At 47.0% G+C, this 15,847-nt stretch overlaps 1 protein-coding gene across 6 annotated transcripts in view; it reads right to left on the bottom strand.

The window, feature by feature from the left end:
- Positions 1-15,847, bottom strand: part of NME8 (NME/NM23 family member 8) — a 548,390-nt gene that overhangs the window by 427,227 nt on the left and 105,316 nt on the right. For 4 of the 6 annotated variants that reach the window (XM_033930225.1, XM_033930226.1, XM_033930228.1 and 1 more), the window contains one exon: positions 10,863-10,934. The exons of the other annotated variants lie outside the window; for them this stretch is intronic. In XM_033930225.1, coding sequence (XP_033786116.1) covers positions 10,863-10,934 — 72 coding nt within the window. The remainder of the gene's footprint in view (positions 1-10,862; positions 10,935-15,847) is intronic. 6 annotated transcript variants of the gene reach the window in all.

Here is a 15,847-nt window from a genome sequence, read left to right as displayed (position 1 = left end):
ACCAGGATGGTCTCGGGGCTCAAGGATATATTGTACAAGGAAAGGCTGAAAAATTTGCGGCTGTACTCGCTCGAGGAACGTAGGGAGAGAGGAGACATGATCAAGATGTTTAAGTATATTATCGGCCGTATCGAGATGGAAGAAGAGATTCTCTTTCTCAAAGGACCCTCAGCCACAAGAGGGCATCCGCTCAAACTCAGGGGCGGGAAATTTCATGGCGATACCAGGAAATATTTCTTCACCGAGAGAGTGGTTGATCCTTGGAACGAGCTCCCGGTGCAGGTGATCGAGGCAAACAGCGTGCAAGAATTTAAGAGCAAATGGGATGCCCATGTGGGATCCCTTAGAGGGTTAAGCCAAGGGAACCTGTCACCAGGAGTGGGATCCCTAGGATAGTAGACTTGGGGGTGGGTCTGTAGAGTGGGCAGACCTGATGGGCTATGGCCCTTATCTGCCGTCATCTTCTATGTTTCTATGTATGTTTAAGTCGGACCTCCTGAGCCAAGGGAGAGCTCTTGGTTCCTCCCTGTCGATTGACATATGCCTCTGCCGTCACATTGTCGGAAAAGACTCAAACAGTACCCCCTCCAGATGAGTCTACAATGCTCTCAGGGCTAGCCGAATGGCCCTGAGCTCCAGCCAGTTGATAGGCCACTTCCCCTGTGATGGGGTCCAACAGCCCTGAAGGGGATGACAATCTCAGTAGCCCCCCAGCCTGGAAAGCTGGCAACCATGGCTACCACAATCCAGAAGGCAATCTGTAACGGAATGCCTTTGCAGAGCAACTGAGGGCCAGAAACTTCCCCGGTGACACCGCCACAATGACCGACTTCACAGTCTCCATCTGGAACCAAGGAATCTTGAGAGCCGCATTCACATGTTTTAAATCTAGAATAGGTCTCCAATCTTCTACCCTTTCTTTGGCACGATAAAGTAAACCGAGTATCTGCCTAAGCCCGAAAAATCGCTTGGCACTGGCTCTCTTGCTCGAATATCCAGCAAGCACTGAACCATAACTTGGACTCTGTGAGCTTTTTCCTGATCCCCTGAAGGAGAGGTCACAAACCAATCTGACAGGGGTTGGTCAAATTCCAGCTTGTAGCCCAATCGAATAATTTCCAAGACATACTGATCTGTTGTAATGTGCATCCAGGCAAGCAGAAACTCCGATAGCCTACCCCCTGGCATCACTGTGTCTTGCTGATAGATCAGGCAGGACTGGAGGCGGCAGGCTGGAAATGTCTGCAGCCCGCATATTGACCTCTGAAGCCCCATGAAGATCTCTGTGATGAGGAGGGAGAAAACTGTTTGTAGTCCCGAAAGTTTCTTCTGGAGCCACGAAAAGTAGAACATCCAGGCCCCTTAGGTATGACCCGACTATCCGGCAGTCTTAGGGCATTGGTTCATCAAGCATCCATGAAATCATTCAACCCTTTGCCAAATAATAGCTGCCTCTTAAAAGGCAGACAAGCCAAGGTTGCCTTGGAGGTGGAATCTCCAGCCCACTGTCGAACCCAGAACATTCAGCAGGCCGATATCGAATAGGCTGAGATCTTTGCCATTACTCTCACAAGGTAATATAAGCCATCCGCCAAGTAGTCCGTCCCAGCCATAAGAAGTTGAGGAGGATTTACTGCCTCCGTCTCTAGCGTTTGCAGTCAAGCCATACAGACGCAGGGCACAAATAACATAGCCACATCAGCTTTGACACCTAAATTAGCTGTCTCAAAAATTTTCCTGAGGATCATATCCATCCGGCGATCCTGCATATTGTGACAAACCCAATTCCATTTCTGGTTTTGTCCCAAAGATAGGGAGGAAATTCACTAAACCCCGATGCAGGAGATCTGATCAAGTTAAGACTGCAGAATTAGCTGACTACCACGTAGACAGAGAGATTGCATCAGATGAGGACTAGCAGGAAAAGGACAAGCTGGAAAGCTTTACCCAGTTTAAACCTGTCTCTGACACTGCCAGGAGATTACTACCTTTCCAGCACCCTGTCCCTTTAAGAGCCAGGGCTGGAAAGAAAGCTGAATGTAGGCAAACAGACCAAGCTAGTGTGTGGAGAGCCCTTCCCCCATCCAGGCTCAGAGTATGTGTCTTAGAGAATGACACGGTGGCGGTTACCCGCGGCTAGCCGCGGGTAACCCACCGGAATGGGGAATGAAAAATAACAGTCACTGCGGGGACGGGGACAAGGCCATTCACCACCCGTGGAGCGGTGAATGGTCTTGTCTCCACAGTGAGGTATTTAGGATCACGCGGTCCCCGCAGCCACCGCCCGCCCGTAGCGTTTAGCCAGCTCCCTCCCTCTACCTCACCTTAAATTCTGAGTTTGCCGGCTTCCATTTTCCTGAGCCGCACGCATTCAAAAAGCCATACACGCGCGGCTGCGCGAGTCCATCAAGCTTCTCCTCTGACGCAACCAGAAACAGGAAGTTGCAGGAGAGGAGAAGCTTGATGGACTCGCGCAGCCGCGCGTGCGTGTCTTTTTAAACGTGTGCGGTTTGGGGAAAAAGGAAGCCGGCAAACTCAGAATGTAAGGTGAGGTGGAGGGAGGGAGCTGGCTAAACGCTGCGATCGGGTAGGTGGGGGCTGCTAGACCGTGAGATCGCGTTTGTTCCCGGCTCATACTAGGAAGGAGGGAGTGAAAGGAAAAAAAATTCTGGGCCAAGGGGATGAAGAGGGAAAGAAAGAAACCCACAGCAGGAAAGAAAGGGGAAGACAGGCAGGTGAGCCAGATGCTGGAAGCGGGGGGGGAGGGGGGGGGAGAAAGAGGAAAAGAAGCTAGATGGGGTTGAAAAGAAGAGACACTCTGGTATAGAAGAGGAAGATAGGGGAAATCTGGACACAGGAAGGTAACAGAAAGAGGGGAAATTATGTGCATGGGGCATAGGGACAGAGACATATAGGGGACATACCATGAGGATGGTATATGGACACGGGGGGGGGAGCAATGCCAGATACATAGGGGAGATATTAGAAATGGGGAAAATAGGAACACAGAAGCGAGATGGTTTGTGGGGATGGGACAGGGACCGAGCTCGCAGGCTCCAGCGGCTTGCACAAATTACATTGTAACGTGCCACGAAAATAAGAGGGAGGGAGGTAGATAGATAGGCCACGTGAGAGGAGCTGAAGGGTGGTAGAAAGGAACAGATGGTAAAGGAGGGAGGGAAGGGTGGTGGTGGAAAGGAATAGAACAGACATTGAAAGAGGGTAGAGAAGAACAGACCCTGAAGGGAAATGTGGAAGACAGAGTGGGGAGAAGATGCTGGAAAGGAAGAAGACAGATGCCAGACTATGGGGGAGCGGAGGGAAGAAGATGGGTGCTAGACCAATTGGGGGAGAGTGAAGGGAGAGGCACAGTAACAGCAAATGGAAGACGCAGAGATAAGACACACAGTGGATGGAAGGAATTGAATGAGAAGATGTGGAAAGCAGAAACCAGACAACAAAGGTAGAAAAAAAATTATATTTATTTATTTATTTTTTGCTTTAGGATAAAGTAGTATATTAGTTGTGTTGATAAAAATTTATAAACAAAGCCCTGCCAGCTGAATATCTCTTTCTCTAGTTCAGCAGCAGGAACTATGATTTATAAGAAAGGAATAAGCTAAATATTACTAAGGCTTATATGGATGCTGCGGGGACGGTGACGGGGCGGTGAATGGGATGGCAGTGGCGGTGACAGGGCGGTGAAAGGAATGGCGGTGACGGTGACGGGGCGGTGAAGGGAATGGCGGTGACAGAGCGGTGCAGAGGATGGTGGGCCGGGGACGGGGCGGTGACGGGGACAGATTTTTTCCCCGTGTCATTCTCTAATGTGTCTCTCCACAGTTTAAAGCAAGGCAGTCCAGAGTAGCAAGAGGAGAGAGGCAGGCAAGGACTGCAGCAGGAGCTGATGAGAGCCAAGAAGATAGTGAAATTCTCTCTGACCAGCCAGAGGAGGCTGGAGAAACAGATTGGCACATGGCAGAGGAGATGTTTTCTTCCTCTGTAATTTGTGAGTAGGACCAAGGAAAAGCAATGGACATCCAGGAGAGTCTGGTAGGAGCTGAAACTTTTCCTGTGGACATAGAAGTGCAGTAAAAATGTATGTGTTTTTGTTTTCTGCCTGCAGACGCTGAGCTGCAAGATAAGCTGTGCATTTGAACTGTACCTGCTTGTTTGCAATGTTTTTTCTTTGAGGAGAGTTTAGTTTTCCTCTCCTAGAATTCTGAACTTTGAATTTTGTCTTAAAGCATTGATTTTGATTCAAACAACATTTGTATGTTTTTCCCTGCTAGCAATCAGGCTAGGCAAGCACGTTCCTCTCTCACAGCTGCGTGTAGTTGCCACAGCAACTTTTCAGAAGGAAACGTACTTAGAATCTCTGCACTGAACCAGAAAGTTGGCTCTGAATTAAACTTCACTATAGGCTGGATTGTTCTAAGTCTTTCCTAAGTGTTTCAGAGTCTTTTCTAAGTGTTTCAGAGCACAAGTTCTGCTTATAAAGAAACAGCTTACTTAAGAAAAGGTTATGCAGAAGTGAAGCAATATAATATACCTTCAAGCTATGCTGCTGAACAGGGTAACGTACCAAGCCCTGCCCTTAGTTGCCCAGGAATAAAGGCAATTCCACAAATCTTTTCCAATCGGTAATTTTTTATTAGCTTTATCATAATCAATGTTCATTAGGTAATTTGTACAAGAAAATCATATAAAGTCAGGCATGTCAAAGTACATCTTTCCTGGCAAATATAATCTCAAAGAACCACTCCCACAAGGTTCACTTATATACTTTTGCAATGCCTAGTATGACATCACAATTGACAACCAATCAGCCAACAGAGAGGCCATCCTTAGGTATGAACAAAGAAAATTCCTTTTAATATAGTTACCAGGCTTAAGAAAAGTTTTACAAATCATATTTCTGTGAACACTTTTTCTCTCAGTAATTCTTTAACAGTTTAGCTCAAACCAACTTTCTGACCAAGACTCAGTAACGCTGACAGCTTCAAATTTCACTGACATACAAGAAAAGAAAGACCCAGACCCTCCTTACTGAGAATTTCCTATGTGGGCTAAAGGAGCCCACCTTTCACAAGTTTCTATGGTAGGCTAGCTGAAAAGTTAGATAGGTCAAACTACAGATGCCTTTCAGGATTTCTTCAGGTTTAAAATATATAAAAATACAATTTTCAAAACCAATTCTATGTTTAATATACATTCACATTCATAATCCCTCATGGGATCCCATCATCCATACACACCACATGCAACAAGTTTATTCAATACTTTGTTAAACCTTATTTTAGAATTTTAGGCTTTCTTGCCAGGAACATCTGTTTTCACTCAGGCCATGAGGTTTCTCCTATTCCCCCTGGGCATTGCAGTTCACAAAGAACACTAGAAACCCAGGCCTTTTTTAAGCGGGAAACCTTCAGAATGTTTTACGCCAAGAAGAGACACAAAGAACGACAGAAAACAAAATGGAGTCAGATTAATACCTTTATAAGTGGGTTATGTATTACCTAATTTCCCCTATGATCTGGCTTAATCCAGCCCTCCTAGTAACCCCTAGTGTTTTTCTGTTATTCTCTAATGTTATTTTTTTGGCCTTTGCCGCAATCCATATTCAGATTGTTTATATTTGTGTACCAACGTTTCATAAGTTTCTCTTGGGCGTGGCCTTAACTAACACATATGCATCTAACTAGATTTACCCATAATCACATGAAAAGGAGGCATATCATATTCTACAAACATGTCTTGCACACTATCCATTACATTACAGCATTATAGTGCCCCCTACCAGCCAGCCAGCACTACTCAGCTACCCAGTTTGCTGTAAGTTTTTTTTCCTTTCTATTATCTGGCCAAGTACTGGCTGCAGTGGCGTACCTAGCATATGTGACACCCGGGGCCCATCATTTTTTGGCACTGCCCCCCCATCTGTACGAAAAACATGATTTTTAGCAACAAGCCACACGTCACACATGAGTACCTAGGAAAAGGCAACATCTTACATATGCAGTGAGCAGTACATCAGTACACCCATTGTAAAACTAAACAAGCCAGACTAGTACAGATCAATCCTACACCGTCAATCCTAACAGAAAACCATGTCTTTCGAACACACAGAACACAGAAAATACCTTCGCCTAGTATGGAATATGTCATCACAAACTAACCCCGCCCTCTTTTACAAAACTGTAGTGTGGATTTTAGCCACGGTGGTAACAGCTCTGACGCTCATCAGAGCTGATACCACCACGGCTGGCGCTAAAAAACGCTCCACAGTTTTATAAAAGGGGGGATAAAATAGAAATACATAGACAAAGGTTAAATTGAACCAGCAAGAAGCTGGACTCTGCATACAATGCAACACCACAGAAACAGTGACACATGTTGCCTAAAGCAATAAATAAATAGAAAATTTTTGTTCTACCTTTGTCTTCTCTGGTTTCTGCTTTCCTCATCTTCTTGTTACTCTCTTCCTTCCATCCACTGTCTGCCATCTCTCTGCCCCTATATGGCAACTTCTCTCCTTCTATGCCCCTTCCAGAAACTGTATGCCTCCCCCTTCCATCTCTCCTTTCACCCCCATTGGTCTGGCATCTCTCTCCTCTCCTTCCCTCTCCCACACCTCTCTTCTGCAATCCCTTTCTTCCCTCATTTTCCTTTTCAATTTATTTTCTGCATCCATCTAGATTACGTTCTTACTACCCTCTCATCAATTTCCTTTTTTACTGTCTACCTATAGCTCGCCACCTCTTTCCCTCAACCCCTCCAGTATTTCCCTAACTCAATCCTTTTCCCCCATCATGTGCCCTCCTTTTATTTATCCACCCTTTTCTCCACTTCCATCATCTGCCCCTTCTCTCTTTCCCCCACTTCCATCATCTGCCCCTTCTCCCCACTTCCATCATCTGCCCCTTCTCTTTCTTTCCCCCCACTTCCATCATCTGCCCTCTTCTCTCTCCCCCTTCTCTCCACTTCCATCATCTGCCCCTTCTCTCTTTCCCCCACTTCCATCATCTGTCCCCTTCTCTCAATCTCTCCATCCACCACAGGCCCATCTTTCCCCCTCACCTTTCCGATTTTGGCAACAAGATCGGCAAAGCTCCCCCCCCCCCCCCCGCGATGGCACTAAGCGGCATTGGCGCCCCCCCTCCGCATCGGCACTCAGCAGCATCGGCGCCCCCCTTGCCCCACTACAGCACACAAGTTCGGCCTCCTTCTCCCGGCATCAGCAGAACTTCAGATCGGCAACAGGTGCTCAGTCAAAAGCTTCCCCTGACTAAACTGCCTGGGCGGAAACAGAAAGTTGAGTCAGGGGAAGTTTTTGACTGAGCACCTGTTGCCGATTTGAAGTTCTGCTGATGCCGGGAGAAGGAGGCCAAACTTGAGTGCTGTCGCGGGGCAGAGGGGGCGCCGATGCCGCTGAGTGCCGTTGCGGAGGGGGGGCGCCGATGCCGCTGAGTGCCGTCGCAGCACAGGAATTTTCTGGACCTGTCCGGCTGTGCACCCCGCCTAAGACTGCACCCGGGGCAGACTGTACCCGGGGCGGACTACCCCCCCCCCCCCCCCTTTGGTATGCCACTGACTGGCTGTGCTCATTTTGAATAAACATCTGAATGAATATTGCAAGCCTAAAAGTATATAAACTAACTGTTCTGGTGAAGAGGACTGTGTTATGAATTTACTGTTAAAAGTCCAGAAGCAGGGGACTGCGTTTAAGCCATTACTGACAAATGTAGAAACTTTGATGTTGGGGTTTTTTTTCTGTATGAGAACTGTATGATTTCATGGAATGAGTGTGTTTTCTTGATACTGCAAGGCTGAAGCCTTTGTTATGGTTTATTTGGCTAGTGGCTGAAATAAAGCTATTGTTTTTGCCATTTCTGATGGAGCCTCATTACTTGCATGGCCCTGTTAGGCTGTTAGTCAGCCAGATAAGTCCTGAAGGGTCCCTTGGTTGTAAGGGACATGCCGGGCCAGAAGTTTAGTCATGATTCCGTGGGCTCGCTGCGTATATAAGGGGCGCAGGTGTGACAATATCCTTTAACACAACGCCCCCATCATTAAGTAGCAGAGTTCGCCAGGTCACCTGGGCCAAGGAATCCACCTTGGGTTGTCCTAGCAGCTGCTGACACTCCTGCGCCAGAGGATACAAATGAGACATGACCCGAGCATTCCCCAAGGGACCTTCCGGAGAGTCAAACTGTTCTGTAATTGAAAAAATGAAATCTGGATGCCAGGGAAAAATGGCAGATTGGGTGTGCATTAGTGCTGCCCAATTCACAATTCGAATCGATTCACCGATTCACTTTGGGTGAATCGATTCAAATCGATTAAAAAAAAATAATAAATCAGCCTCCCGATTCGGTGACTGACCATCCCCCCTCGTCCCCTAAAGCAGAAGTGGCAGCGCTGCCTCTTTCTGGCCGGCTGCTGCTGCTCCTGCTTTAGAAGGCAAGAGGGAAGGGAGGGTCAGTCGGGAAGTGCTGTGGTGTCCGGCTTACTCATGACCTCCCGCGCATCCATTTACCTAATGCCTGCAGCGGCACAGCCTGCAGAAAGGATCGCCGGTGCTGTAGCGATCCTTGCAGGCTGCAATCGGCCTCCAAAGCTGTTGTTTTCTCTGCCGCGATCCTGCCTCTGATGTCAGAGGAGGGGAGGGATGCAGCAGAGGGAAGACAGCTCCCGGAGGCCAATGACAGCCTGCAAGGATCGCTAGCAACGGCGATCCTCTCTGCAGGCTGCTCCACTGCTGGAATTAAGAAAAAGTAAGACTGGGAGGACAGGGGGGGAACACGCAGGCCTTACGGGGGGGAACACGCAAGCCTTCTGGGGGGAGGGACAGGCCTTCAGGGGTGTGCAGGCCTTTTACTAAGGCTGTGTCCATTATATTATATGGACGAACTCTGCTTCCAAAGCTTTCTATCCCCGTGGGAATCCCGTTCTTGTGCAAGTACACGCACTCGAGCGCCCCTCCCAACCCCTGGAGCGGCCGCAGCTGAAGGAAGGAGCGGAGACCTGGAGGCATCACCAACACCCAGCCAAAAAAATAGCCCATTTAAGCTGGGCTGCATAGATCTGGATTCGTTTACTCTGAATCTCAATCAGGGCTCCAAGTGTCGGCACATACGAATCTTCCCTGTAGTCCGAGTACAGATGTTCTTCGACCATCTGCATCTGCTCCACAAAGCCAGTCAATAAAAAAACAGCATTTGACCAGAAGTTGCTCAAAAGCCCGCCACTCGCCAAAGCCATTTATTTCCCGCCCAGGGCTTTAACAAGTCGCCCAATTACATTGTAATACGGAGGGCGGGCTAAGGTTGAATAAATATGCTATCTGAGCTGGGGGCATGTATTAAGGAGCAGCGGTAGGCAGGCAAGCAGATTTCCTCATCCCGAAAGTCTGCGTTGTTGGGGGAAAAAAAAGTTACTTACTCCTGAGGGGAAGCGTGTCATTGGAGGAAGGCAGCCAGGCGCTCACCTAAATTAGCCAGGCGGAGCGCCCGGCAAAACACGCTAGGGAGAACACTGTATATGTACTTATATATATATATATATGTAACATAGTAACATAGTAGATGACGGCAGATAAAGACCCGAATGGTCCATCCAGTCTGCCCAACCTGATTCAATTTAAAATTTTTTTTTATTTTTTTTTATTTTTCTTCTTAGCTATTTCTGGGCAAGAATCCAAAGCTTTACCCGGTACTGTGCTTGGGTTCCAACTGCAAGACTTACTCCAGCCCATCTACACCCTCCCAGCCATTGAAGCCCTCCCCTGCCCATCCTTCACCAAACAGCCATACACCGACACAGACCATGCAAGTCTGCCCAGTAACTGGCCTAGTTCAATATTTAATATTGGTAAAAAGTAGGTAAAAAAAAGTGTGCTTCTGTCTGGAAAGAGAAGGGTGTGTGGGAAGAGGATGTGTGGGTTGTATTTAAGTTGGGGGGCTAGAGCAGGGGTGAGCAAACTTTTTGACTCGTGGGCCACAATGGGTTCTTAAATTTGACAGAGGGACCAGACCAAGAACATCTTTCTATCCCTCCATCTCTCCCATCCCCTTTGCAGCAGAACTCTTGCCCAGCTTCTATTCTTCCCTTCCTCCCTCCCCTCCCCTCCCTTGTGCAGAACCCTTGCCCATTTTCCATCCTTCCCTCCCTCCCTCCTATCCCTTGTGCAGCAGAAACCTTGAGCACCTGCCCCCCACCACGCAGCCGAATCCCCGCTGACCCTCCATGCTTCCCTCCCATCTGAACCCCACCGACCACAAGTCCTACATACCTCCCTCTAGAGTAAGATCGGGCCGGCAGCACTCTAAACAGACTGCTTTGCGGCCTTCTCTCGTCAGGACCTTCTATGTGCCGCGTTACTGATGACATCATCAGTGATGCAGCAGAGGGAATTTCCCAATCAGAGAAGGCCACGAAGCAGCCTGTTTAGAGTGCTGCCGGCCCAACGCTACTTTGGAGGGAGGTATGTAGGGCTCGCGGTTGGTGGGGTTCAGATGGTCGGCGGGCCGCATTAAAAAGCTAAACGGGCCAGATATGGCCCATGGGCTGTATTTTGCCCATGTTTGGGCTAGAGGGACAGAACTGTGTAAATGGGTGGGAAGTGAAGAAGTGGCAGTTGAGTATGTGCTGGGGGAAGCTGTGGGAATGTGCATGCCAGAGAGGGGGGTATAAGGGACAAACACTTTACATATCCCTTTCCCCCTCTTGCTCTTTCCCCTTTCTCTGTATACAAATATACTGTAAACATATGGATCTTTGACAATAGGCACAATTGTCTGATGGGAAATGCATCTACAAACTAGTCTAAAGAACTAGAATTTATAAATTGTAAAACTTACAGCACAAAAAAGAAATACAGGTTCACTCTTTCCTTTAAATATTTTCAGGGATTCGATATTGTCTGCTGCTGCCTATAAAAAAGTAAATACGTTTCATTTTTTACAATAAGTTGACTGTCATATGAACCATTCGATTCAAAACATACACGAGTTATGAGAAGTATGAGTATCTGTAACGCATTACATTTATTTCAAGAAAGATAAACCACAGTTACTTATCGTAACAGGTGTTATCCAGGGACAGCAGGCAGATATTCTCACTGATGTGTGACGTCACCAACGGAGCCCAGGTATGGACCACTTTAAAAGTGCATCGCCACTTTAAGTCTTTAGAAAGTTCACGACAGCCTGCACCGCACATGTACAAGTGCCTTCCCGCCCGAAGTAGGCGTGCGGTCCCTCAGTTAAGATAAGCCAGCTAGAAGCCAACCCGGGAAGGTGGGTGGGTTGTGAGAATATCTGCCTGCTGTCCCTGGATTACGGTAAGTAACTGTGCTTTATCCCAGGACAAGCAGGCAGCATAATCTTACTGATGGGTGACCTCCAAGCTAACAAGAATAGGATGGTGGGAGTGTTGGCCTTCAGGAAAATAAATTTTGTAATATAGATTGGCCAAAATGCCCATCCCATCTGGAGAAGGACTCTAGACAATAGTAAGAAGTGAATGTATGAACTGAGGACCAGGTGGCAGCTTTACAGATTTCCTCAATGGGAGTAGATCTAAGGAAAGCAACAGAAGCTGACATAGCTCTAAATTTTGTGGGCTGTGAAACGACTCTCCAGTGCCAGTCCAGTCTGAGCATAACAGAACGAGATACAGGCAGCCAGCCAGTTGGACATCATTCTCTTGGAAACAGGATGCCCCAACATTGCTTGAATCAAATGAGATAAAGAGTTGGGGAGAAGTACAATGAGGCTTTGTCCTGTCAATGTAATAGGCCACAGCACACTTACAGTCCAGAGTGTGCAAAGCGGTTTCTCCAGCGTAAGAATGAGGCTTAGGAAAACACACTGGTAGAACAATCGACTGATTGAGATGAAAATCTGTGACAACTTTCAGTAGAAACTTTGGATACGTGCGTAGAACCACTTTATTATGGTGAAAAACTGTGAAGGGTGGATCTGCCACCAACGCTTGTAACTCACTGACCCTCCTGGCACAGGTGAGACCAATAAGGAAGACAACTTTCCAGGTGAGAAACTTGAGTTGAGCTGTGGCCATTGGTTCAAATGGTGGCTTCATCAAACTGGAAAGAAATAAGGTCCCAGACGACAGGCGGAGGCTTGAGAAGTGGTTTAACATTGAAAAGTCCTTTCATAAATCTGGAGACCAGAGGATGAGCAGTAAGAGGCTTTCCCTCAACTGGTACATGAAAGCTGTAATAGCGCTGAAATGGACTCTGACAGATATAGATTTGAGTCCAGAATCAGACAGGTGAAGAAGACAATCCAATACCAAATCTACTGACAAGGAATTTGGATCATGATGATGAAGAAGACATTAGGAAGAAAACCTAGTCCACTTTTGTTGATAAGATTGCTAGGTGGCTGGTTTCCTGCAGACATCAAGAATATGTCAAATGGGCTGAGAGAGATGTAAGTCAGATGGATTCAGCTGGAGAGAAACCAAACTGTCAAGTGCAATGATTGCAGGTTGGGATGTAGAAGTGATTCCTGATGCTGAGTAAGCAGAGTATGAAAAACTGAAAGAGGTATTGGCTCCCTGGAGCTGAGCTGAAGTAGAAGGGAGAAGCAATGTTGTCTGGGCCACTGTGGAGCAATGAGAATCATGGTGACCGCCTCTTGTTTGAGTTTAAACAGAGTCCTCAACATGAGAGGAATTGGAGGGAATGCATAGAGAAACAGAACTGTCCAATCCAGGAGAAAGACATCGGCTTCCAGATGGAGAGGAGAGCAAAGTCTGGAGCAAAACTGGGGCAACTGCTGATTGTGGGGAGCCACAAACAAGTCCACTTGTGGAGTGCCCCACTGAGCAAAGATGGACTAGAGAGCTGCAGAGTTGAGAGTCCATTTGTGAGGCTGAAGAATTCTGCTGAGGTTGTCTGCTAGGGAATTCTTCTCCCCTTGAATGTAGACAGCCTGACATGACAGGAGAGAGCCCGTGCCTCGCTTGTTTATGTAGTACATTGCTACTTGATTGTCTGGGCGAAGGAGGAGGACTTGAGGACAGAGAAGATGATGGAAAGCCTTATGGGCATAATACATCGCTCTGAGCTCTAGGAAATTGATGTGAAATTTCCGCTCTCTGGCAGTCCAGAGACCTTGGGTCTGAAAATCATCCATATATGCCCCCCAAGCATAAAGAAAGGGTGTCCGTCGTGATTACCTTGTGATGAGGGGGTAAGTAAAAAAAGATACCTCGGGATAGATTGGAGGAAGTCAACAACCATTGAAGTGACTGCAGAAGAGATGATGTTACAGATATATGCTGTGAGAGACAATCCATCACTTGAGACCACTGAGAAGCAAAAGTCCACTGAGGAGTGCGAAGGTGTAGGCGTGCCAGTGGTGTCACATGCACAGTGGAAGCCATGTGGTCCAGAAGAACCATCAAGTGTCTTGCAGAGATGGACTCAAAAGGAAGTATTTGCTGACAAAAGTGGATGAGAGCCTGAAGGCGATCCAGAGAGAGACACGCTCTCATGAGAGTGATATCTAGGATAGCTCCAATGAACTGAAGACATTGATTCGGAATGAGATATGATTTGGGAAAGTTGACTTTGGAATCCTAGAACCTGAAGAAAAGAAATGGTCTGAGATGTTGCTTGGACCACTTCCTGAGATGAAAACCTTTCATACGCTGAGAGATTGGAGAAACTGGGACTCTTTTCCCTGGAGAAGAGGAGACTTAGAGGGGATATGATAGAGACTTACAAGATCATGAAGGGCATAGAGAGAGTGGAGAGGGACAGATTCTTCACACTTTCGAAAAACAAAAGAACAAGAGGGAATTCAGAAAAGTTGAAAGGGGACAGATTCAAAATGAATGCTAGGAAGGTTTTCTTTACCTAATGTGTGGTGGACACCTGGAATGCGCTTCCAGAGGGTGTAACAGGGCAGAGTACAGTACTGGGGTTCAAGAAAGGATTGGACAATTTCCTGTTGGAAAAGGGGATAGAAGGGTATAAATAGAGGATTACTGCACAGGTCCTGGAACTGTTGGGCAGCCGCGTGAGCAGACTGCTGGGCACGATGGACCTCAGGTCTGACCTAGCGGAGGCATGGCTTGTTCTCTTATGATCAACCAGTCATTCAGGTAATGAAAGACTTGGAGGCCATATGATCTGAGAGATGCGGCCACTACAATCAGGCACTTCATGAATACTCAGGGAGAAGATGCCAGGCCTAAAGGAAGGACCTTGTACTGGTAGTGACATTGATGGATCTGTAAACAGAGATATTTCCTGGAAGCCGGATGAACTGGAATATGTTTGTAGGCTTCTTTGAGATATGGGGAGAGCATAGCCAGTCGTTCTGATTGAGAAGACGATAAAGCAGGGCAAGGGAGAGCATCCGAAATTTCTCCTTGACTAGAAAATTTGTTGAGAGCTCTGAGATCCAGAATGGGTCACAGTCCTCCAATCTTCTTTGGAACTAAGAAGTAACGGGAGTATAATCCCTAGTTCTTGCTGAGAGAGAGGAACTTCCTTGAAGGCATTGAGCAGGAGAAGGGATTGAACCTCCTGCAGAAGAAGAGAGGACTGTGCAGGATCCAAAGCAGACTCTCTTGGAGGATGGTCTGGAGACAGGGTGTGAAAATGGAGAGTGTAACCCTCACGAATTATGTTTAAGATTTATGTTATGTTTAAGAATTATGTTTAAGAATTATGTTATGAGCTCCCAGCGAGCGATGAAAAATTGGAGACGGCCTCCGATGGGCTGAGACAGACTGTAAAATGCAGACGGTGGCAATGCCATGAAGAAACACGTCAAAAAGGCTGTGTAGGTTTTTGGGGAGTAGCCTCTAGTTTCTGTTGATGACAAGATTGCTATTTTTGCCTTCTAGGTTGAGATTGAGCAGGAGGTGCTAGCTTAGCAGCAAACCATCGCTGGTAAGAAGAAGCCGAGCAAACCGTCGCTGGTAAGAAGAAGCCAGTCTGAAGGAACAAGGAGGTGGAGGCTTCTTTTTAGGCTTGACCAGAGTGTCCCATCTGGTCTCATGAGTGGACAACTTTTGTGTAGCTGTAAGAACATAAGAATTGCCACTGCTGGGACAGGCCCATGGTCCATTGTGCCCAGCATTCCGCTCACGCGGCAGCCCACTGGTCAAAGACCAGCGCCCTAACTGAGACTAGCCCTACCTGTGTACGTTCTCATTCAGCAGGAACTTGTCTAACTTTGTCTTGAATCCCTGGAGGAACAAAAAGCTCATCTCCAAGAAACTGAGATTTTCAAGCCTATCTTGATGGTTCACATCAAGTTCAGACATACGAAGTTCAGACATATGAAGCCATAGATGTCTCATGGCTACAGACATGGTTGCAACATGAGAGGTAAGTTCAAATGTGTCGTAAGTAAAACTATACTGTCTAATCTTCAAAGTAATCAACGGTACTGCACCTGCCTATCTAAACGATCGCCTAAACTGCAACCTTCCACCCAGAACAAGAAGAACACTGACACCATTCTCATACCCACCACTCAATGGCACTCATCGTAAAAAGCTTTATGATAACCTCATAGCAACGCATGCAGCAAAACTCGAACCCTCCATCACCAGACTATTAACCTCAACATCTGACTTCAAAGCATTCCGTAAAGAAATCAAACCGCTGCTATTCAAAAAGTATATACAATCTACCTAATCTCCCTCTCCTCTTCCCCTAGAAATCAAAACACTATTGTTCAATACCATTACAATCTTCCTAATCTCCCTCTCCTTCTCCCTTACACCGTCCAGGTTCTGCGCACTCCCTGGCACCATACCCTCAATCGACCAATAAAAAAAAAAAAAAAATTTAAAG

Source organism: Geotrypetes seraphini, chromosome 2 (assembly GCF_902459505.1).
Source record: "Geotrypetes seraphini chromosome 2, aGeoSer1.1, whole genome shotgun sequence".
NCBI classification, from domain to species: Eukaryota; Metazoa; Chordata; class Amphibia; order Gymnophiona; family Dermophiidae; genus Geotrypetes; species Geotrypetes seraphini.
The sequence above is the reverse complement of the archived record's forward strand: the minus strand, read 5'-3'. Positions and strand labels throughout refer to the sequence as shown.